This window comes from Chiroxiphia lanceolata, chromosome 2 (assembly GCF_009829145.1).
Source record: "Chiroxiphia lanceolata isolate bChiLan1 chromosome 2, bChiLan1.pri, whole genome shotgun sequence".
Lineage (NCBI taxonomy): Eukaryota > Metazoa > Chordata > Aves > Passeriformes > Pipridae > Chiroxiphia > Chiroxiphia lanceolata.
Window position 1 is genome coordinate 51,052,413 of NC_045638.1, and position 25,549 is coordinate 51,077,961.

Here is a 25,549-nt window from a genome sequence, read left to right on the forward strand (position 1 = left end):
GCTATCTCGCCTTACTACCCTTGGCAACAGGACACACCCCCCACACTTCCCAGACCAGGCCAGACCTGCTTTTCCCCATTCCTTCCTGTGATAACAAGGGCCAGGCATATTTCCCCATGCTTTTCTACTCCATGCAAATTTGGGAAACATCTCCAGTCAAAATCAATTAGTGAAGGTATATGGCAACAGTGAAGGAGGAGAGAAAAGAGAAGATATATGACTATGAAAATAAAACATGACGTCTCACAAGGATGCTGGAAAAGCACATTTTTGTGGGACAGGGAAAGGACAGAAGAGAAAGAAAGGAAAAGAAGAAAGGGAAGAAAGAGACTCAAAGTCCTTATATATTCCCATCTTCTAAGGTCCCCTGATTCCTCCCAGGTCTCCTTTTCCCAGGTCCCAGAAACATGCTTTCCAGCAACACTGAACTTTCCTGTGTTGCTGAGAAGCTAAGAAGTCCCTTCTGTCTGGGAAGGGAGAATTAGTGCTAACTTCCATGCCTCCCTCAGCAGCAGCAGGCTGGGACAGGAGAGGTCCCTCTCCCTAACTTACCTCCACGAAATGAAAGGCAGCTGCTCCAGCTGTTCAGTGTTTTAGAAGGAGCTGGTACACTGGAGCGCAGGCAATGTGTACAGAGCTGTCTGGCAGCTTTTGGCTTGCTTCTTCCTGCTCCTCTGCACAGCAGAGAGCAACTCAAAATACCCATGGGTGCTGTGTCCAGATGTGTGGCACATCTGGAGCAGGTTGATGGCTGCTCTTAAGACGTGGCTGAGAAGAAAAACCCTAAATTAAACCAACAATCCCAAGTACATAATTCCTTCCTAGGATCAGACTGTTCTCACACATTGACGGTACCCCCAGTCTTTTCCTATAGGTACACATACCTTTGCTAGCCATCATTGGCACCTGTTAAGGCAGCTGCTCCAAAATTTGCAATTTTGCATCATGCATCCAAACTGAGCTTTCGTTCCTGTGTCCCAGGAGGACATGTGCTGTAGAGCCTTCCCTGAGACTGTATGTCAGCAAAGGGGAAATATTCAAGGGCATAGAAGAAGAAGAAAGGGCTTGTGGTCAAACTTCTGCATACTCTCCATGTGTTCATGGGAAAGGTGGGAAAGAAACCATGGCTAAAGAAGGGAGGAAAGTATCTATTTGTAGCTATTGTATGGAATGCAGTATGATTTAATGTGATGCTGCTTCCAGATAGAGTCAGACGTGGGGTGAGCTTGCTCACTGACTCCAAGTGACTAATATTGGTAGGTCTATGGCCACCCTTCCTTCTTCTTGTGTTCTCACAGGTCAGCTAGGAAAACATCTCGCCTGAAAAGAGTGCAGGGTGCCAACTTTCCAGAACTTTATAAAAAAAGTCCACTCCAGTTTATTTCCTAAGCACGGATGCCACACTGATGCTGGAAACTGGTGATCTTTGGTCACACAGTGTGTGGCGCTTCCTGGAATGAGAACATGATGGGGCTGGCATTAGTATTGGATGTTGGAGTGGCACTTGGAAAGCAGTGAGCCCTCCTCTTTCTCCTCTCCCACTAGTCATCAGCCTGAATAATCTCCATTAGGGTGGGTGTTTCTGGCAGAGGACCTGGAGCTGCATGCACATTTGAGAAAAAAAGTGCAATATTGAGGGAGGAAGCTGAATTGGAGAATCTGCTTCTGGTCTGAGTCAAAGTGCGGTCAGTCCCTGAGAAATTCCTGTAAAGACATGGAAAGATGGGCTTCAAAAGCTCATTAGGTTCTCACGAGAGGGTAGGCAGCATACAAAGGCAGGTGGGGTTCCTTCCTCCATGTCATTACACCACAAAGAAGCCTGTAGTGGAGAAACCTGGCCCAAAGGTCCCCATCATCCACATCGTCTCTGAGTATCCAGAGCCTGCCCATAGGCTTCTCTTGTTCCTGTACTCTGAGACCCACATGAGAGCTTTCACAGGAAGAAACAGAAAGCCCAGCAATCCTTACTTTCAGATCAGGCATTTCTGAATATTTTTGAACAAGCTGTCTCAGATAGGATCTGTTTACACAGAGCAATACACAGGTTACTGCAGTCTGTGGTGGGAGACAAGTCAATGATAGAGCCATCATTAGTGCACTCTTCTCTACAGCATGGGTTTCATCCACAGCAGACACTCTAGCACAGACTCCAACCTCACACTTGTTAACAATTGATGGGATTTAAAAGACTGCATATATTTGGGACTTTTATTGCTTTAGCTTTGCTGTTTCTGTATCCTTGGGCTTCCCATTTTCCACGTTTTTACAATGATAAGAGTGAGAAACTACTATAGTAAAAACTTAAATTTTCAGTTGACTTCAGGTAGTGACGGCTTTAAAAGCAAAAAACAAATGCTTCAAGACTCTGGATCATGTGTGGAGAGAAATATATGAATATAAATCAGGAATTAATCCATACTGGGAAATATAAATTATTTATAAATATATAAAAGACAGAATACAGCAAATCTTAACATCTTATTCCTTTAGAGTGCCATGAAATTATAATTGCATGAAGCCATTAACCCCCAAAGAATTCCAATTACATGAAAGACTGACTGAGAATCTGTCATGTGCCTACTCTCAATGTAGGTCAGTGTATGCACACGGAAAAACTGAAGGAAACTTAAGGGAAGTTATCTTCTCCACCTAAAGAAACTCTTGTCTGAGGTTCTTAGATGATGTCTTAAGTTAAAATTAAACATGATGAGATGGCCACATGAGCAGTGACCATGCAGGGAAGGGTGCAGCTTGGGATGACCTTCCTTAAACTGAAAAAGCTCAGTACAGGGTGACACACTCGTGTTTGTCCATCCACCTTGTAAGCATAATTATTACATAGGTAGGCAAAGTCACAGAAATGGCACACACAAATTAGGCATGGAAAAACAGGCAGAAGAGCATATGAGCAACAACTAATCTTTCCAACTCTTCTGTTGGAATGTTCACTCATAACTGAATCATACATTTTAACATTCTTTGGATACAGAAACACATTAAATATAACACGTATGAAAAAGATACAGAAAAACTGGAGAGGATTCAGGGGATCCTAAGAACAATAACAAGCTTAGAAAGTATGGCCAGGGTAAGAGGTGAAAGGAGGTTTATTTAGCCTAGAAAAGAGAAGTTACTCCACTTCGCATCACAGCTAAGCCAGTCCAACCACTGGTGCTTGTCTGATGCTCTCCCTAGGGCTTGGTCCAATGAACTAAATCAGCAGAAAACTAATTTTATTATTTATTTGAATGCTTCTCACTTTATCCTCTGATCAGGTTCATCACAATCTCATAAGGGATGGGAAAAAATATGGAAAACTATAGGGTGGTTCATTTTGGCAGCAGCTGACCTTCAGATTGGCTTAGTTTTAATGTGGAAGTGTATTTCCATACATGATACAGATATAAAATCTATATATTTTTGAAGTAGAGGGTGTTGAGCAACTTTGCTGTATCTGTTTAGAAAGAAAACAAAAAGGGAATCTGGTAAGTATTTATCCAAAATTCTTGGTTTATGTGATAAAAATTCTTTGTAACAGGAAGGGTACTAAAATATTAAAATATTGTACATAAGCATATTGTGGAATTTCCTTCACTGTAATCATTACCAGTGTATTACACTGATGTCTGCCAGGATTAGTCCAAGATTTCTTATCCTGTCTCAGTGCAGATGTGGATTGGAAGATGGTCTCTTGGGATTAATTCCATCCCTCCTTTTTTCTGACTTCATGATTTACCAGGTTCACCTATCCTGCCTGAGTTAGCTCTAACTGAACTCAATACTGCATGGAAATATGGCTTTAACAAGAATAGTGTCAGATTCTAATACTGCTGTTTGACACATATTTTGTTGAAGACCAGAGAAGCATCTGTGAACACGTGGACGTGTTATCAGACACACCACTCATTTGCATTCTGGAAAACTTCTTAGGTTGGCATAGCTGGTCTCTAAATACACTGTGAAAATAAGCCTATAAGTCATACATCAGAGGTGATTCACAGGCTTATAGTTCAGTAAATGGGATTGCAGCACTTGCAAGTAGTTGCTGAAGCACGATGGAAATCCAGTAGAGTCACCAACTGGGAAGTGTGTACACTGAGATATAGAATTTCTGTAATATATCAGAAGAAAAGTATAACAAACAACAAATTTTTGTTGAAATATAAGTGATGTTCACATTTAAAGTGCAGTCATGTGAAACTGGAAAATTGGAGTTAAAATGAAGAAAGAAGATGTGCTGCTTTAAAGATTTTTTTTTTTGGGGGGAGGGGAACTTTTCCAGAAATGACAGGCTGCAGAATGAATAAATTCGATTTGGAACATACTGAAATTCACCTAACCTTCGGTCTCCCCCGTCAACAAATGTCATTATTAATGATGTTCTCTAACAAAGCATTTTGTGGACAAACTAAACATTGCAGCTTTCTTAGCTTTCCTATACAAAACTCTCTACTCACTTTACTGCAGGTAAGTTCTGGGAAAAGTCTTGTAGGTAGAATAGAAAAATAAAAATTACAGGCATTTATTAAGAAAATATGTCAATCACTTTAATTAAGATAACGTTATTATCTAAAGAACTAGACAAAACTAGTTCAAATGCAGCAAGCCTGTGGATTCATCTACAGGTGAGGGATCAAGCTAACAAGTATGCTTTAGAGAGTATTTTTTCCCATCTTTGGAAATTCTGTTAAATGGAGAGGATCGATATTAATATGAGAGCCCATAAGCCCTTCAAAGACATCTGAGCACAGGAGGTGCTGTGTAATCATGCCCACCCTGCCAATGCTGTGCAGTCTCCCAAGGGAACCACCACTGTGGGACATAAAGCTGCCATCCACGGTTTGAGGAGTGGGCAGCTTTCTTCTTTGACAAGCCCTGCTGCCTTTGAAGCTAAGACCTACTTGTTCTAAAGGGACTGATTAAAGAGGGAGAGGAAGCATCAAAAGACCTCGCTGCCTCTGTAAGCTAACTAGTCAGAAGGCTGCACTGACAACCTCTTGTGACATGTACCATAGTTAATTTTTTAACTTGTTCCTCAGTCTGCCCTTTAACATTAGCTTCTTCTTTCCATTTGCCTGTGAGAATGCTGCAGTTTGCAGGCACATCACAAAATAAACAGTTCCTCTACTTGAGATGGGACTCTCCCGTGTTTCTCACCGCTGAGCTTTATGTATTTTTTTTCTGAAATTCTTTTGTTAGTCACACATTTTTAAAGCCATTGTGATCCTGATTCAGCAGTGTAATGGTTGCAAGTAAGGAATATAATAAGGGTAGTAATAATTAACACACGGAATAGGAAAGAATAAAATCTTGTTAACAATTGGACTGAATGATCTTAGAGGTCTTTTCCAACCTTAAGTATTCTCTCATTCTCTGAAAATACTAAAAAAAAAAATCTGGAGATGGTTCTGCAATTTCTCCAGGCCTCTGTGTGTGCGTGTTCACTTAATTTAATTTCCCTCACTTAATGCTGATCTGTGCTGATACTGTCAGTTTATCCTATTACCAGATGCAGCCCATCTGAGTCCAAAGCAGGATGATGCACAAATAACCTCCCCTTTCTCAGTCCTGGCAGTGACCCCTGGGTCAACATCTTCTGCTCATTTTCTTCTCCCACTTCCATGTGTCCTCACGAAGGAATGACTTCCTCAGCTGATTCACCAAAACACCACTTCTTCTCCAAATCCCTTCTGAAAAAAGTATTTCATAAGACATCCTTACTAACAGGAATAAATTTTAGAATTAATCTCAGAGGGGAACTTCCAGTGTAATATTAAAAGGCCAAGGATTTTCTTTATTTTGGTGACAGTACATCAAATATATGTTGACCTCAGCGATTCACATCTCATTCTTTCAAAGAAAAATACTTTACTTCACTTATTTTCTCAGTTTATAGTTGTGCCTTTCATCCTATTTCCTGTGAACTCCAGAGGCCTAATTCATCCTTTACGTGAGTCCTCTTGGGATAACAGAGACCTCACAGATGACATTTCTTGTTTTTATTGGTTCTGCTTTTGTCTTGGTTGTTCAAAATAGGGGGGGAAGAAAAGATGATTAAATAAAAGAAAGGATAATGGCACTTAATCGCACTCATCACGAAAGTCTTGTGCCTTACTCTCATCACGTGTTTGCAACACATCATTCCTTTCCCCATCACTCTCAAATAAGCTAAGGCAGCGTCTGTCCCTATGTCTCTGCTCCTCCTCCAGTCCTGCTCCAACTCCTTGCAGGCAGCAGATGTCCTATTTGGCATACCTGTACTGATAAACAGCAGAGCATAACTTAGTGAGCACTGGTTTTGGACCCCTGGTTATCTACATTGCTTAAACTTTAATCACGTGTTTTGGGTCTTGGACCACTTCAGTTGGCTCTGTCGGCAAGATAGCCTACTCCTGAGCCTCTAGCACATTGGCACAAGCCAGCCAGTCTCACATGACCTCAGATTCATGGACTGCAAGCATAGTTTGCAGACGTGGGCATGGCCTGGTGTCCCATCTACTGGCTTCCTGATGGACTTCTAGTTATGTGCTGAAGCCTTACTGCAATAGTAGTGTTTGCTCCAGTCTTTGACACTGCTACTCTATTTACTGCAGAGAACCTTTAGAAGGACTAGGTGGCAATTGTTCCTGCCAGTGAATATGCCAACAAAATCAGTAAAGATATACCCTTCAATCACTTTCACGTAAATAAATTTGAGTTAAAAGCAGTGAAAAGTCACTTGTACTGCTTGCTATATACCTATACTATACTTCTTGCTACATGCACTGGAGCAAATGGTATAGATATGACTTGGAGGAATTTCACATGGAAAAAGAGTCTGGAGGGCAAGTTCACACCACCCTGATGAGGCTAGTTGGCCTACTACCCGTAAGCAGGAGTGCCTCTGTTTGCAGGAACCTGAATTATTAAACATTCTTCATTAAATGGCTTCTTCCAGCTGTGGTACTGCAGTGCTTTAAAAACAGAGAGCAGAGACAGCACTGCCACCTGCTGCTCCCAACATGGCTCTCATGCTTCACCAAAGGGCATCAAAGCTTTCTTTTAGAATCACAGAATAGAATGAATGGGAAGGGACCCTCAAGGATCATTGAGTCCAACTCTTGAAGTCTGGGTGGTAAAAGCTAGTATGTACTGTAAAAATACAATTACTGTAAAAGTAAATATTTAAAAAAATAATAAATTAATAATAGTTCAGTGTAAAAAGTTTACTTACTGAAATCACAGGTAATTAGCCTCTTACTAGGCTAAAGCTTTATATTAATAATACTGTCCTTAAAGAAAGGCATTATGGACAACAGACAAGAGTGATAATGGAAAGAATAATATGCAAGAAAACTATATTCAAATGAAATGCATGATCTAAAAGTTAGAATACATGTATTTACACTTTTTCTGCATCACTTGTCCTATACAGCTGAAATTATTAGCCTGAGTCTTACATGGGAAAAACTGCAGGGAATTTTGCCACCAAGTTGAGAGAGGCCAAAATTTCAACGTCTATATTTACATTTGCATGTGGATTTCACTGGGAAAGATTTGCTTCCTGGCTTTTGGAACATCATCACTTCTTTGTGCTAGATTCTAAAGCCAACTGCTTTTAATGTTAAAAACAGCACTTGACACACAGTATGGCATTAACACCTGCTTATATTTTGTTTTGGGATGCTTTGAATCAGGATCATCCTTGCTAATCAAGTCAAGCTGTCTACTGCTTCACTACCTAAGGTGTATTAACACTGTTTTGTAAGCCCATTCTTCTTCCCTATTAGAGTCCTTGCTCATAAATCATTCAAAGCCCTCAACCTGAACCCAACTGTACTGCTGCCTTTATAAATTTTTATTTATGCCAGGAAACTCTTTGGGATGTCAAAAAAGAGCTGACTGAAACAAATGCATTCCAATGTATTTCTTTCCTCCTGCAGTGCAAATTCAAGCAGGTTAGCTTCTAGCACCTGCAGCTTGAAAAAGAGTGGAGCAATAGAATATTTCCCTAGCCAGATATGATTCTCAGCTGTAAGAAAAGGAGTAACACAGCATTACCTCCTGGACAGCCAGGTGCCTGGCATTCCTAGCTGAGGCATATTTAACTGGGTCCTCATTTGGATGCATCAGGCTAGGAGGTTTACCCAGCCAAAGCACTGTGGACATATTCAGTCCTTTCTAAGGAAAATTACTATGAATCTTAACACAAACATTGAACATGATACTCCCAGACTAGTTAAAACACATGACACAGAAAATACTACTACTAACTACAATAATAAAGAAATCAAGAAATCATCTGAATACAACTGGGAGTAGTAAGCCACTATGAAGTTCAAACTTAGCAAGAATGGAAAGTAGAAGAAAAAAGTTATATGGACTAAAGTTGTGCACATTTGCTTATTCACACAGTGTTAGCAGACAAAACACATTCAGGCTTCCCGTGCATTTACCAATATATTGTTTCTCACTGATACAGCAGCTTGAAATAGCACAAAACTATCTACTGTCTAACTAACTCAGGTGATAGATGTTTGTGCTTCAGGGGCAGGGATTAATGAATTAAATTAGTTATGCTTTCCTGTGCAGCAATTTGCCAGAAGAAGTGTGGGTGGATTTGTGATTTGCATAATAACAAGGTTTGAGACACTCAAAGATGAGGAAAATAGAATATTTCAGTTGGATGGGACCTACAATGATCACTTAGTCCAAGATTTAGCCAAACAGCTCCAATTGATGTAAGTGGAAGTTGTGTGGCTAAGATGGCTAATCAGCTTTGTGTCTTCAACCAAGAATCTTTATAGTGTCATAATTGTTCTTATTTGTGCTCTGAGTAAGCTGAACACTATATAGCAGAGGAATTGTTTAAATCCTACAAGAATACTCAAAATAAGATGCAGGACCAGTGAACAGAACAAACTAGGTGCTAGCTTAAGATGGTGTGATCTGTAAGGTTTAAATGCTCAATAAGCTTACTGACAATACCCAGCTGAGATTTGGAAACAAAATTTTATTCTTCACGGGGGAAGCACAATATCAGCAAAACCATTTTTCCTCAAAAACCTAAAAAAAGTTTATGCAGAAGAATAAATTACATGAAGCAGGGGAAAACTACTTGGGCAATTGTTACACAGTCAGTTTACAGCATGTCAGTCACTATAATACGTATAGATGAGATTATCTTGATGTTTCCCAAGCTGTATATCAAATACATATTGCTGGAATGTACCCAGCTCACTTCTGAATAGCTCCTGTGGGTAATATGATTACTAATACAAACATAGTTACAAACATTTTTCGTCATATAGCTACAATTCAATTCATCTGCTCCTCCAGTCCATCTTACTCTTGACCCCTGCTCTGGATCCATGACTTGTAGTTAATTTGGCACTGTTGATAATCTGGCCTCTTGTACCTGCAGAGATGCCAACTCTTAGGGTTGTACATAAGTACCTTCTCTGGCTTCACACAGACATTCCCTTTCTACTACAAAGTGAAAAACCCCAAAGAGGTGTGTTGAATATATTCACCCTGGATGATGGAAAAAAAGAACAGGACAGTAAGAAGAAGAAGGTAGATTTTTCTTGGGGAAAGTAATCAGAACATCCCCTACTAGTACATGTCCTCCTGTTGCCAGCTGGTGGTGATCCAAACATCATCTTTGTCCACTAGAAATCAAAGGGAGAGCCACATCAGCCTTGACTTGGGGACAGAGGCTGAGAGATTAAGAAAGGTCACCTGGGTAGGTTACCGATGAGTATTTTTAAGTCACTCCACTATCAAACAGGTTTGAATAACCACATTTATTGTTATTATTATACCTATATATATATATAGGTATTATACACAGTATTAAGTACATGGCTATGTAGCTATTACACTCCTCTAAAACACTGAAAAGATGGACTTGAGGGGTGCTAAAATACAGAAATAATAATTCTGTACTTATTTTGCTTTTCCTTAACTATGTATTTCATTTCTTCCTTTCTCCTCTTCCCTCTTAAAAATCCTTATACTTGGCAGCTTTAATTTTTTTCCTCTTTCAGATTGTCAGTCACAGACAATGTCTTGACTTACAAAGAAATCTTTTCTTATTCCAGAAGCCTTTTTTTGTCAGTATGACTGCAGGCTTTATGCTTATCTCCTGCTTCTCAGATAAGCTTCCCCTTCACTAAGATCCATCCTATAATCTCAACCTATTTCTATGTGATTTAACCTCCTTGAGTTGAATAGATTTTTTTTCTGCTTGTTTTATTTGAAAGGATTTTATTTAAGCGACTCAGTTCTGATACAATCTAGATTCATGGCATTCAGTTAAAAAATACAAATGATAATGAAGAAAGCTTTCCATTTTCTGAGAAGGGCACTTTGGCAAGAACTGTACATACACAATACACATGAAAAATTAAAAGGTGAAAAGAATAAACAATTTCCTTTGCATGGGCAAAACTCTTTCCAAACTAGCAAAACTTTATGGCATATACTTCTTCTGTTGTCTTGTTGCTGACACAGGAAAGATAATTCCTGTGCTTAGTTCATAAGCAATTAATAATTTTTCATTAAAATTTCATTAAATCTAAACACTAACACTCTTCATTCCATATATCTCTTAAATATTCCAAAGTCTCTCAAACATTTATTCTGCTGATACATTCACTTTTAGTGATAATTATTTGTATTTACATACATGACTGAAACTCCTAGCTATTGTAGACAGATGATATCTTATAGGAAATCCCTACAAAGCAGAGTAGTAATCCCTCTATGTAAACACTTGGAACAGGAAAGCACGTTCAGAATTTTATAGACACATTAATTGAATCCTATTTGGGCCTCTCCAAGAGGCCAAGAGCAAAATACATGCAGTCAACTTTTCTAAGCAGGAAGACAGGCTTCTCACAGAATCACAGAATATGCTGAGTTGGAAAGGACCCACAAGGATCATCGAGCGCAACTCCTGGCCCTACACAGGACCATTCCCCAGAGTCACATCATGTGCCTGAGAGTATTGTTCAAATGTTTCTTGAACTCTGTCAGGCTTGGTGCTGTGACCACTTCCCTGGGGAGCCTGTTCCACTGCCAACCACCCTCTGGGTGAAGAACCTCTTTCTAACATCCAACCTAAAACTCCCCTGCTACAACTTCAGGCCATTCCCTCTCCAGCACTTACCCTTGTTGAACTTCACATGGTTGGTGATTGTCCAGTTCTCTAATTTGTTGAGGTCTCTCTGTCTTCCAGGAAGTCAACAGCTCCTTCAAGTTTTGTATCATCTGCAAACTTGCTTAGTATCCTTTCCAGCCAAACTCACCACCAAATGAACTGTGGCAACTCTGTTTCTCTTTACAGGTAAGAAATAGCTGCTTTGCATTACTTTGGGCAATAACATCTCATTAGCACAACACATCAGCAAGCTGGGAAACATCTGCTATGCCTGATTAAGTTGATTCCAAGTTTCTTCAAGCTTGGCTCAGTCTGAACTGAAAATCAGGTTGGGCTATGCAGTGCGTAACGGGTGGAAGTAGTTCTGGAAACACTGTGAATATAAGGGCTGAAGAAAATGTTCTGGCAAACTCAACTTTGGCCCTAGCAGAGGGCTGTCTGCTATCTCACTCCTTACGCAGATGTTTTTGCCAGTTTAGCAGCAAATCACTTCCCCTGCCAAGTAACTGAAATGTATTCTCCATGACACATTAGTTTACGTAGCAGTTCAGGAAGGGTATCAGTGAATAGGAGGTCCAGCATCTCTTTTGGCACAGGTCGAACTGCTGAGATACACTGCCCGCAGAAGCTAAGATTACAGCCTAATTACAGCCTTCACTCACAGATGTCCCCACTGGCATGAACTCTAGTTATAGCCATTGGCAACATGTACTTTGGCAAGGTCTTGACAGAATGGATATTTTCCAGGGTATCTGGAGCAGCTCAGAGCTTGCTGAGCTGCACTTACCATGTAGGACAGTCTGTGCTCTGAGGCCAAAGAAGGAGTAATACGTTTGAGTAACCTAATGATAAGGGTTCTCTTTCTCTGTGTAGAGATATTGGTTTTAATCTTCTAGGTGTTAAGGTGAACAGCCAGTCTCTAATGAGACTTTTTAATTTCGTTTCAGTCCATGTCCAGAGATGATGAAGGCTGGTGGACAGATACTTAACTGCGGAACACACTAGAAGGCTGGAACCACCTCTACTGTACTCTAAGCATCCTCCAGGACTGATACTCCGAGGGGACATGAGCAAGCAGGGGCCTATGAAACACTAAACAAGCCTTGTGACATCATTCATTCCTTGATAGTGTAATACCACTTGTTAGTTTACATGAGGTGTGAAACAAGTAGGATTTGACACCGACAAGATCAGTTCTGCCATTGAGGATACAAACTTAGGTCTCGGTAGAGAAAAAAAAACAAACTAGTGCAAACATGGTTTTCTTAGGCAGTCAAGCAAGGTGACTAAGGTAGTAAAAAAATCAGTTGCCAGCTTATCTGTACTCTCTTAATACTCTTGCAGATGCTGCAAGCACCCTGGTAAGGATTGTGATATTTCTTTTATTAAAAAGAAAATTCTTTCATTAAAGAGAAATTTTAAATAGTTTTCAATAGAAAAAGATGCAAAGAGAACAAGGCAGTACGTTCAGTTTCTGAGTCTGTTGAAATGAATAATTGCACGTCATTTGTTTATTTTCATCTATCTTAAAGAGTTAACATTGGCTAAGCACAGCTTGCATTGTTACATAGTGACAGAAAGCAAAAGTAAATGCATTAATTACTGTTCACTGACCACAGTTATGATTTTGAAACATGCTAGATTAGTAAACAGTATACCTCCAATAATCACAACTAAAGTGAATACATACATTTGAAGGACACAATCACTAATGTCATTATTAACTACTTTACCTTTGAAGAATCACTCTGTTAAATAATAATTATTTCAATAATTTTGAATTCCTTTGTTAAACACATTTTTGTAAAAGAAGAGTATAAGTAAGACCTGTAAATTTTGAAAATTTTATGAAAAAAGCATTTTCTCCTGGATAGAATTCCTCCCAATGAATGATGTCACCCTTGCGATTGAAGAACAGACTTAGGGACAACCCTTAAGTTGCTCCTCTGCAGACCTGTGCTCTCATCTTTTGAATGTATCCAAAAGGCACCCAAAAATGTGCTTTTATCTCACTAAAACCTATCCTGAAGCCTGACTGACCCTACAGGAAGGCAGGCTGGTAAGAAGTGGGAGTAGAGGTTGGTTTTTATATCCTAATTAGCTAGATAATGAGTTACATTTTCCCTATTAGAAGAGCTCCTTTGCTGAATCCTCCTACTGTCAATTCCAGGAGACAGCTTAAGGCTGTTGACCCATGCTAATGGTTAATGTAAAAATCAGTGTAGTTTCCACTCACATTTGCAGAGGTCTGATTGCCTTTCTAGTCGTTGCTGTGGTAGAAGCTAGGTCAGAATGCTATTTATTCACAGATAGGAAAATCACTGAGGGAAGATTTGAAGACGTGAATGAAATGTTTCACAGAGATATGGAAGATTAATTTCAGAGAGCCCAGGTTCACAAAAAATAACTCTGATTTAAAGCTGCTCCATAGGGGTTATGAGTAATTGAGGAGGAGAAAAACTTCACACATCATGCATGTAAAATACCACACCACTACATGCATAAAATGACATATCTGTCCTCTGCTTCTTTGGTATTGGACAGAGCTGTAACTTCCTGATAATTAACCAAAACACAGTAGATCGTGCACCACATTTTCCTAGATATCACCTGAAAAGAAGAAGCTGGGACTTATTTCTCCATCTGACATAAGGTGCATAGCCTCTTTTCTTGTCTCCTCCAAATTCAGTGACCCATGAATTTGGGATGTGTGTAGAAGGTGCCCCCTTCAGTGCTCCTCTTTATTGAGGCAGAAACTACCTGCGTGTCTCCATGACATTGAGAGGGTACCTTTTGTCTTCCAATTTTTGCAAAGGTCCTTGAAGGAAATTAACACAGCTCCGAGCTTCACTAATTGCTCACTTGATTATGCTTCTTAGTCACATTCTGTAGCTCTGTATCGGCCAAGGACATAGAATACACAGCTAATGGCTGTCTTTCCTTCCCTCCCTTACTTCCTCCCTCCCACTCCTCCAGACTCTGCAGAGCATTGCCCTCACAAAATTATCCAAAACAATGTCTGTAGCCCCCTGGCAGGAGGAAAGTGCTTGAGCACTTGATGACCTTCTGAGGTTCCTTACTGAAAAATCAGAATAATACAGGCTGTATCTTTCAGGCTTGAGCATGTGGATTTTCATAGCAGCTGGATTTCCTAGAACATGCAGTTCCAGCCAAACATATTCAACTGTATAGGCAAACACACAGACAAAACAAGCTCTATGAGCAGATATTATCAGATACAACTTCACAGGTAACATTCATTACAACTCACATGAAATATGGAAATCTACAAGTGTGTGCATTTGTGTTGTCCAGCTATATACAGCAATACTGAGTTTGCAGAAGGAGAGTACACCCTTTTGAAGTAGTTGAGTTCTTCTGTCTTTGGGTTGAATAATGCACAATTCAATTTTTTGGAAATATTCCTTGCTATGACTTGAGTATAACAGTGAGGCTGATAAATTTCACTCTGAACAATGACTCAAAAATGGGAAAGGTTTCACGTAATAGCCACCCATTGACCGTCAAAGTCAAACCTGTGGAACTTCACACATTTTGGAGAGAACATAAGTCCCAAAAATGTGAAGGATTCCCAACTCTTAGGCAATAAACTGTGCTGTGGGACTACCAGACTCTTTTTCCTGCATCCTCTAAGCAAAATTGTGAAGTTTAAATTAGCATATTTGAACCTCTAGTTCAGTTTAGATCACTAACAACTTTTGATGATTTTATGCAGAAGGCTAAATATTTCACTGCATTCAATATTACAATTCAGATAACTCAGTCATACATAACCAGGCATTTTCTAAGCGATATTATACCATTTCACACAATGCAGACGGCAAGAAGAAATAAAACCCCAACACTTTAGTTCAGAACGGGGTAAAATGTGTTCTTGCTCTGTGAAGTTTCTCAAGAAGTTGAATATACTAGTATAATAGTTTAAATCTACCTTTTTTTTTTTTTTTAACCAAAAAAGTATAGTTTTCTCTTTATCATGTATCTTGGGTCGTTCCGCCAATACTTAGGAGCCCTTTGCATTTCTTAATTGCAACGTGGATTTACTCCCACTAGGTGGTACCCTTCCTCTATGGTTTGTGAAGGAAACTGTCCTCCCTGAATAAACTTGGACCACCCGTGGGTGCACTTCCCAAAATGCAAAATAGGGGCCCATCATGAAGGAAACATCTTTGTAAACACTGAAACAACAAAAGAAAAGCCTCCCCGTCCCCCCCAACAAACAAACAAAAACCCCCAACCAACCAATCAAACCACCCCCCCCAAACCAAACCAATACCCCCCAAAACCAGTCCAAACTTCTCAAGATATTAAAAGAAAAGCTGTTGAATCCCAAAAGATTAAGACAGCATGCCCATAGCTAGTTCTGGTAGGCAGCTAACAAACATTGAAATGTGACTGTCTTATCTGAAGGAGCTATTGCTCAGAAATGTCACAGTACTGCACAAAGAAATTCAACTACACATTGTCATAAAGCCTTGCCTGTCCAATAGACCATATTTAGTATTTAATGCCCTTTACAGGGGGCGTATGCCTCTGGAGGCATTCTGTGGCAGTCGTCAATGTTACATGTACTAATATTTCACTGTCTCCCACACAAAGTAAGAAGAAACCACTGAGATTATGACTGTGTTATGCAACTCAGTGACTGACACATAAGTAAAAAATTGTTGATATATTTACCCATTGTAATATCCACAGATGAAGTCCAATTCTCCCGAGGCTAACATAGTCAAATGAAAAGTGGTAGGAAATGGAGAAGAAACTAGATGAACATTTTATGAAAAGAGGAAAAAATCTGTTGATGAAAGAAGTTACAATAACCAAAGCCTTGCAGCCAGACAAAGCATAAAACAGCAGTGAGATGCCCATGGAATATAATTCCTCTGAAGAGACATGGCTCCAAAACAGATATTTCAGTGCTGGGTATGTTTTTAAGCCTAAGAAATGACATCTCAGAGACAACCACTGCAAGCTGGGTCTCTGTCCAGGAGTGTTGAACAGGCTCTGTGAACAGTATCTTCTTATGACAAGGCTCCTTGATCCCTTTTTGAAGGGGAGTCCAGAGTCAGCTACATATTGACACAGAGAACAGTGCAGTGGGATGGACTGTTGCACCCCTAAAGAAAGATTCGGGACACTGGGCCAAACAAAGTGCTTGTGACAGCTGTGTCTCCCCCCACCCCTATAATGTGCATGGCTTTGGACGTCATATAGTGCTGCACAGGGGCGCGGTGGGTCCTTCTCACCTGGCCTGCCACTAGATAATAGGCAGTGGAGGTAAAGCTCTGGAGAACCAGTGTCTGAAGGAGGAGTGTAACTTACTCGTCTCTGAAGCTTCTGAAAACATGAGCTGGAAGACCCACTAAGCTCAGGTCTTACGAAGTCTTGTCTCAAATCTAACAAAGCTCAAGGCAAACAGAAAGTTGAAGTCTAATAAATATGTTGGCGCTTTTTTTTTTTTTGGTTAACCTACTTTAGCACTCACCGAATGCCAGAAAAATTAAATGTAATTAACAGATTAATTAAACATCCCATTTTTTTATATGGACCATTTGTTAAGACTCACCTGCTGCTAGGTACAAAATCTTCCACTGCAAATTCTGCAGTGAATAAGCGCCTGCACATTATATGATCTCATCTTCTGGGTGCACGGTTTAATCACAGTGCTCTCGATAGAGAGCCCACACTAGGGAAGCGCAGTTTAAAATACTAATCTGTGGGAGGCTCTTGAGGTGGTTTCTTGCTAAGTATGGCCAGGAGCAGGGTGATGTGGAGGGAGATGCCACATTAAGAGACCAAGAATTAAAAGTAACTCCATAAAACTGTCACCAGCAAACCACCATGTGCAAATTTCATGTGCTTTTAGTCTGGTGAATTGACCCTAAAATAGTATACGGGAAGAAAACAAAGATTCCCTGTGTGCCAGCAGATCAGTCACGCTATTTTAATTTTTTTTCCCTACATCAATAAACTCAGATGTTTAAATAGGTAGCAAAACAACTTCCTTGAGGCTCATTTTATTTTTCCCTGATCTTTCAGAACTGTTTTAACCTCTCTCCTACTCCTCTCAAAAAAAAAAAAAAAAGAAAGAAAAAATGAGAGAGAAACAAGCTCCTGTAACAAAATGTCAGCAAAACATCAGATTAACCTACTTTGCCATTTTGCTCCCACAAATGAAAATCTTGGTGTTCAAAGTAATGGCAGCTGGCTTTCCCACATGGAAAACATAATGTTCCATACATCCGTTACCATATTCTTTCTTGTTGAGACGAAACTCCTGTAACTTCTCAGCGTCCAGTATTCCAAGACCACCCGTCTCCATCCTTAGACCACAATATCCCCGTCAGTTCTCCCTCAACACATCGTTCTTCTTTTTTATCTACTCCCTTTTCAAAACTTATATTTCTCAATTCCTTTTCTTCCTCTTCTTCTTGTCTTGGGCAAACTTAGCTTGCTTCTTGAGAACTAACTTGCCTTTCCTTCCTTTCCGATTTCTCAAGTTTTGAAGGACTTCTACCCCCTCCCTCTGCATCTTGTGATTTCTACTTCATGGACGACTGTAACCCATAGAGAGTTTCGTTCACCCCCACAAAAGGAAAGCATTGACCATTGTCTTCATACTTCTCAGACCTGTCCTTTCAGCTGTTCTCTCCAGGAAGAAAGCACACTGGAACTCCCAGGGGAGTGCAACTGCATACATCAAGGCAGCAGCTCTTTACTACTGCTTGCAAAGAGATACAGAAATGTATTAAATTCAGGCAAAAGCCTGAAACATAATTGAAATGCTTTCTACCAACGCATGTTAAATAGGTGCTTATGCTTCACGCAGATCTAATTAATCGAAATTAAATCTGAGCTGTAAGGGCACCCAATTATACACATATCTACACAGACACGAGGAGCCTGGCTCTCATGGTGAAGTGCTGCTTGTCAGGCAGCTGCAGGGGACCCCATCCACTCCGGGGTGCCCCGCGCCACGGATTCCTCTGGCCGGCGGGAGCCGGTTCCCGGCGGTGGGGCACCCCTAGAACGGCGCTCTTGCTGCCATCCGACGGTGCGACCCGCCGAGTCTCCCTCCGAGAATACGGATCGGCGGGAGGTTTTCACGGAGTCCTTATGGGCATTAAAAATCTGCGTAGTGATGCTGGTGTCCTGCAAGCCAGAAACGGGCCGGGGACCCGGGTGAGGCGAGTGCGGACAGCAACGCACGCTCGCGTTTTCCCCTGCAAAGCCGACAGGACAGAGGGTACATGGTTACCTCGTCGGGGGTCTCACTTGGCGAGGGTTTGGACAAGCCTTAGAAAGATTAGCAGGGGCACAGCACAGCTCCTTCAGCGGGGCAGCAGTCCCGCCGCTTCCCCGCTCCAGCTACCCGGGGCGAACAGAGGGGTTTTCTTGCCTGCGAAAAGACAAGACGCCTCGGAGAAGCCGGGGAGCGAGCTCGGAGGGGTTAGGGGAGGCAGGGAGGGAGGCGGCCCACCCAAGGTTTTATCTCCGCTGGCCGTGCACCGCGGTGCTCCTCCACGGCCAGGGAAGCCCGGCGGCCGCGCACCGTGCGCGGAAAAGGTCCCCCCGCAACCGAGGAAAGAGCCCCGGGGCAGTGGTGTGTGCGGCGAGGACGGGGGGGGGGGGATGGGGGGGGCGGAGGACGATGAAGGGGGACCCTGCGTCAATGCAGGGCCGTCCCCTTCCCCTCCCCGTGCGCTCGGCTCTGCCTCCCGCCAGCCTCCCACGCCTCCCGCGAGGTGCGGCCGCGATACATAAACACGGCTCCGCCGCCGCCGGGGCTCTCAGTTCGCAGCCCGACGGAGGAGCTCGTCCGGCAGCGGGGAACGCAGCGGCCGAGCGGCTCCGGCGGCAGACGGGGCGGGAGGCTCCAGCGGGCAGCAGCGGAGGGCTGCGCGCTCCCTCGAGGGCGACGGCCCTGCCGTAGCCCAGGCGGCCGGAGGAAGAGCAGGAGGAGGAAGGGCGTGGGCTCCCCGCCGGCGGCGGGCTCCCTCCGGTATGGCCCTGGCGGACAGCGCCCGCGGGCTGCCCAACGGCGGCGGCGTTTCGCCGGCTGCGGGGAGCGGGGCGCCGGGGAGTGGGGCGGTGGCAGCGGCCACGGGCGGCTGGTCGTCCTTCCCGGAGATCGTGGAGCTGAACGTGGGCGGGCAGGTGTACGTGACGCGGCGGTGCACCGTGGTCTCGGTGCGCGACTCGCTGCTCTGGCGCATGTTCTCGCAGCAGCAGCCCAGCGAGCTGCCCCGGGACAGCAAGGGCCGCTTCTTCCTCGACCGCGACGGCTTCCTCTTCCGCTACATCCTGGACTACCTGCGGGACCTGCAGCTGGTGCTGCCCGAGCACTTCCCTGAGCGCAGCCGCCTCCAGCGGGAGGCCGAGTACTTCCAGCTGCCCGACCTGGCTCGCCGCCTGGCGCAGACTCGGGCCGTCGCCGCCCGCCCCGCCGCCCTGCACCGCGACGGCTCCATCTGCGCCGAAGAGCCGCCGCCGCCGCTCCTCGGCTACCTGGAGGCCGAGCCGCTGGAAGGAAGCGGCGGGGCCGTGGCGTCCGCTCCGTCGCCTACCGCCAGCCGCAGCCCCTCGGGCGGGCCGCTGCTCACGCCCTCGCAGTCGCTGGACGGGGCGGGCGGGCGGCGCTCGGGCTACATCACCATCGGCTACCGGGGCTCCTACACCATCGGGCGGGAGGCACAGGCCGACGCCAAGTTCCGGCGGGTGGCCCGCATTACTGTCTGCGGCAAGACGGCCCTGGCCAAGGAGGTCTTCGGGGAGACGCTGAACGAGAGCCGCGACCCTGACCGCCCTCCCGAGCGCTACACCGCCCGCTACTACCTCAAGTTCAACTTCCTCGAGCAAGCCTTCGACCGACTCTCCGAGGCCGGCTTCCGCATGGCCGCCTGCTCCTCCACTGGCACCTGCGCCTTCGCCCCCGAGCAGGGTGGTCCTGCCGATGACAAGATCTGGACCAGCTACACCGAGTATGTCTTCTGCCGGGACTGAGCATCCGCCCAGCCCGTGGCGGGGGGACAAGGCAGCGGCCCCTGCACACCCTCGCACCCAAGGTCCCCTCCCATGCCTGAAGGAGGAGGATGTGGAGGGGGCCCGTGTCCCCCTGTGCTTTCCTCACCCCGGTGTCTGCCTTCACGCGCAAGGCGGGTCAGCCCCAGCGCAGCCCTCACCCCTCTTGCAGCACCTCCTGACGGCCCTAGGGGCGGGAGGTCACTGTATTGTGCCTCGGCTGCAATGTCCCTGCTTGGCCACCACGTCCCTAATCAGTCACCATAGCCTGGCTCCCACCATCATCCTCCCTCCCACATCTCCCAGTACCCGTGTTGGTAGCGAGGAAGGAGAGAGATACTGGGAGTAGACAAGTACCCGTCTCACGAATGCGTGCAGGTGTGCCCAGTCCCTGCCCCTCACCATGCACAGAGCTGAGGTATAGCTCTGGCAGGGTGGGCTGTTTTAAAAACCATCCACTTAGGGGCTGAGAAACTGATCTGAATTGCTCAAAAGCAACTTCTGTTGGAGATGGCATGACAAATGGCTATCTCTTCTTATCCCAAGACCCTTGTTGGGCAGACCCAAAATGGTCCATTTTAACCCCCCCCCCCAACAAAGTCATGTCTGTGAAGGACTGTCACATAGAAGTGATGCCTGACTCTGAGGGGTTTGCACTGGCTCATACTTTATCTGTAGAGATGAGTAATTCTGGAGGAGGCATGCCCTTCACAACTGATTGCTTCCATCTCCCCTCTCTGCTCCCCCTGTATCTCTGAACTCTTCTCTCCAAGCTGTTAAACTGGACCAGGGCCTGTGCAGCAAGCATGTAAGGCTGATGTGAAAGGACAAGTTTGCTGGATAACCAACCGTTTGAACTATAAAGTGTCCTCAGAGACGTGTTTATTCCACTGAGAGGTAAAACAACGACACTTTGCAAAATTATAGTGCTTGTGAATTGTAACTTTCATGGGTGGTCTGAAATCCTTATAATTCTTTTGCAGTTGCTGTCTATAATATGCATAGAAGTCTCAATGCATATTTCCTTAAACATCCTCAAAATGATGGGAGTGAGATGAAGCCAGGCTTGCCAGAGTAAAAGTAGGGCCTGCTTCCTGGGAAGCTGAAATCTCATACCTTGAATTAGTGCAGATGTACATTATAAATGTAATCAAGAGCACCCTGCTTATTATTTTTTGTCATGTTAGTGCTGTAAAACTCTCAAGCCAACAGAATTGATGACAACATCACTTCTTGAAGTACCAGTTTCTTAGTTTCATGGCAGTACTACCACTGACACTGCTATGTTCTTCTTCCTAGAGAAACTTAGTGCTTCTTAGGACAGGATTGAACCCTGTCCTTAGAAAAACAAGAATGATGCCAACTTTCTTCAGGGGAAATTACCCTTTTGAGCTATATTTTGTTACTGCTGTCTAACAGTCTCTCCCGGAGGAAGCAGTCATAGTCTGCTTTGCAACAGATCATCTGAGCAGCAGGTTTTACGGTACGGAAGATGGACCAGCTCTTTTTAATAAATTCTTGAAATCTGGAGTACAAAAGCACTTTCCTTTAAAAACCTAAACTTGATTTAAGAATTTGTATTGTCTGTTCAGACCATCACGAAAAAATAGCCTAAATATATGTGAAGTGTCGAAGAATTTAGTGGTACATGTTAAAGGCTTGAAGTTGTGTTTTTAAAACTCTTGAATAATAAATTGTTCTAACTCCAAATTTAGAAATACTGCTAGCATTTATATTCTAACCAAAGAATTTCATGGTAGGTTTTTTTTTTTTAAAACCTTAATTCCTTTGAAAAGAGATAGCTACATTTCTATCAAGTTTCAGTGCACAGTCTCTGCGTTCACCCCTTGGTCTTTCATTAAGCGTGTGCACAACTGCATAAAACTGAAAAAAATTTTCATCACCATGGCTTTTTTTTTTAATATTAGCAAGGTTGTTTATTGATATGATTAAATTGAAGATGCGCATATGAAAGCACTGGGTACTGTCCAATTGTAGATAGTTGTATTATGGAGTATTTTTAAAAGCAAAGAAATGTATACCTGCCAAATTAGATGAGCAATAAGATACAGTGAGAGGCCAATACACCAGAAGATGGGAGTGAAGCCTATTTGTCCTATGCCTTACTCTGAGATGATTTCTTTGTGCTTAACTTACTCATACCACAAGTGAAAGGACATTGATCACAACTACTAGGTCTTTACAGTGCCATTCTCAAGAATAACGACTGTCTTTTTCTAGTTTCTGTTAAGTAACTCTGAAGTACATTTTTTAAGATTTTGTATAAAATCAGTTTTCAGTAAAGTGTTCAAATTCGCTCTAGATATCTTTCTTTTTTTAAGAATCTGGTATCTTACTAAATCCATCATAGAAGCTATGAATAGCTTGTGATTTAATGTACATATATATACAGTATATAAACATTTTACATGAATCATTTAGTTTTTTAATCATTTTAGCGCTACAGGATTTCATAATATATCTAGCTTAGCATTTACACATTATGTTATGTACATAATATGGTAATGTTTTACTGGTTTCTTATACCTGTTTCTATGGAAAAACTGAATATGAGTATCATCAGCTTGTAGAATTGAAATTGATGACATACTTGCTTGAATGTGAATTGTAACTAAACTTCCAGGTGGCTGAATGCATCTCTAAAACAAAGATTGCCTGTATTTTGATTTATAATTGCCTATCCATTTGCTGGCAGATGACCCAAAAATTCTCATATTTTAAGTAAAAATGGATGTAACATAAACAGATGATTTTTTTTAATCTTTGTGTTTGTGCTAAAAACTTTAAGTGTTATTAGTGTTAAAAAATGGGGCCCTTTGTTTACTGTGACTCATTATCAGTATCATCAGTAGACTAAAAATGATGGTGCCATAAATGTGATAGTCATTTGGTGGTTTGCCACAGAAAATGATATTTTTCTGAAACATTACTTAGTAATCTCTGTAAATTTTTTAAGAGGAAAAATGCCCAAGGCAAAGTCACTGAGTTTTGCTGGTCTCTTGTATTGAAAGCTCAAAGAACGGATAAACACAGTGACTCTGCTAACTTGTTGGCATGAAAAAGGACAAAAATCTAAAGGCACAATACTGGAGTCCCATATATATTTTGAAGCGGTTGTTCGCAGTTCACGTACTTATGGAGGAATGCAGTAGCATTTATAAGTGCTGTTAAGCCCCCTACAAAGGCAGTCTTTCTTTTAATTAGAAGTTAAGGCATAGGTCTTTTCAGTGATGCATATCATGAAGGGTGACTTTGCCTATGCTTGATTAGGATGTCTATATTTTTATACATGTAGATAATGAGCCACTTATTCATTCTTATTTTCCCATGTATAGCATTGAAAATAAAGATCCTCCGAGGAAAAAGTTACATACCAAATTAAATTTTGTTCTTTAAATATTAACTCAGTTGTGTGGTTTATGCTGTCCTTTTTATTCTCGGTAAAGATGTTGTTCCACTGTATCATATTCATAACTTCAGCAAAGACTCCAAACTGATACGTAACACAGAAACACAAAGCAAAGAAAATTATGTGAATAGGGATCTCTAGTAACACTGGGGGAAGAAAAACAGAAATGTATAATGCTCAGACTGCACAATTTCCTTTTAAGCATCACAGAAAATTCTTGTGGTACTGGTCAGTCAGTCCTCAGGAAGACATAGTGATTAAGCAGCGTAATTTGAGTGGCACCGAGTCATGCTGAAGTAAAATGTTGATTTTTTTAATGAAGTCAGAGAATAATAACATGGAATATAGTGGTCATTTAATGAAAGAAGCATCAATAGCTAAGATAATACATGATTTGAGATAAATGCATCTAGAAATTCTCATTAGCTACCCTGTGATCTCTAGCAAACTATTACAAACCTGTGGTCAGATTCATAGAAAATTAGTAGTGAATTGTTAGTATAATGCACATGTGTGAAGTGCCTGTTTTTTCTTGGCTAGCATGGTTATAATGCAGAGGAACCAGCTGAAGGAAGTTTAGTTAACTCTTTTATGATATTTGAGAGCTTTGTTATCATGCAATAATACAAGAAGGGTGATTGTTCCATGAGGAACAATACTTTGAGTCTGCCTTTCTGAAGACTTAGGTCTCATTTTCTTTGTACTACCGCTTCAACTACTCTGCTCACCCCCACCCATTTTATTGCACTTTTACATGGAAAAAGATGGTGCACTCCTTGACAGAGCCACCTTCTGTTAGGCTGAAGGTTATGGCTGAATTTTAGTTCCCTCCTTCAGTGAACTACAGGTTTTTTCCTTTCTTTCCTTTACCCAGCCAGCAGTATTTATCAATTTGTAAGAATGTAACAGCTGTGAGGTTTTTCGGTTCTTTTGATTGTATTTGAAGTTACCCATCAAGTCAGAGGTTGTTAAGGGGGCCAGATGTCCACTCAAATGGACAGTGCGAGTGTATAAGCCGTATTTCCTTAGGAAACAAGGCTAACAGAATACTGTAATTAATGCCTGGCACTGTCTATATAGTCCAATTGTACTAAATCCCTGTAGACTGAGGAGGCAAGCAGTCACACACTTTTGTGACAGTGGCCACTCAAGTCAAGGAAATGGGTGCACTAGAATGTCTTAAAAAGACTTACAGACTCCAAATTTCTGCAGCATTTCCAAGTGTAGCTAGAGCAGCTTTGAGCCTTGTTATACCAGCCCTGCTTGACTGCTTATCTTAAACCTGTTGGTAACTTTGCTGGATAAGCTTTTTGTTATGAATATGGAGCTTTTGGGATTTCTGCACTTTTGGCTGGCAGAAATGGATCAAAATGTGTAGGAAAATATTTTCTGAAGACTAGATTTGCCTCAGGGTTGTTTTGGTTTTTTTTTTAATTGTAGGAAATCTTCAGTATAGTTTTACTGAAATATTAGTGCTAGTGTGTTATTTATTTAGAAAGTACTAACATTTAGTTTTATGAAACTGAATGCTAATTTTGTTTTTCATTAAAGTGAGCTGCATGTGTTTTTCCCCTGCTGCCAAACAAAACTTTTACGTATGACTGCTGAAGTAGTAATACCAATATTGCAAGTTGTCTGTTGGAAATACACAGCGCAACTACTGAGACAGTCAAAGCCACGGTTGGTCAAATTATCACATTTCTTCCCCATTCCAGTCTCCACCGTGTTCAAACTGAAATAAAATTAAATTCTGTTAGACATTCCTTGCTCTACAAGTTTTTTAGCACACACTGGAGCATTTGATACTTCCATCGAAGTTGTTGGCAATAGTGAGTCAGGGATTTGAAGCAAGTCTATTTCCTTGTGAGGAAATAAGAGCTAGGAAAAATCCTTGCACAAAATGGGAGCAGCCTTATGCATTTTGGGGGAATTTC

At 42.3% G+C, this 25,549-nt stretch overlaps 1 protein-coding gene across 1 annotated transcript; it reads left to right on the forward strand.

Annotated features, from left to right (window-relative positions):
* Positions 1 to 18,903: 18,903 nt before the first annotated feature.
* On the forward strand, positions 18,904 to 23,614 carry KCTD12 (potassium channel tetramerization domain containing 12). Its single transcript, XM_032680587.1, has one exon. It carries the CDS (start codon positions 19,169 to 19,171, stop codon positions 20,165 to 20,167), a length of 999 nt encoding a protein of 332 aa, XP_032536478.1. The 5' UTR covers positions 18,904 to 19,168; the 3' UTR covers positions 20,168 to 23,614.
* The last annotated feature ends 1,935 nt before the right edge of the window (positions 23,615 to 25,549 follow it).

Bases quoted from the DNA above. Each gene is read 5' to 3' on its own strand.
- KCTD12 (XM_032680587.1), top strand. From the start codon at position 19,169: ATGGCCCTGGCGGACAGCGCCCGCGGGCTGCCCAACGGCGGCGGCGTT.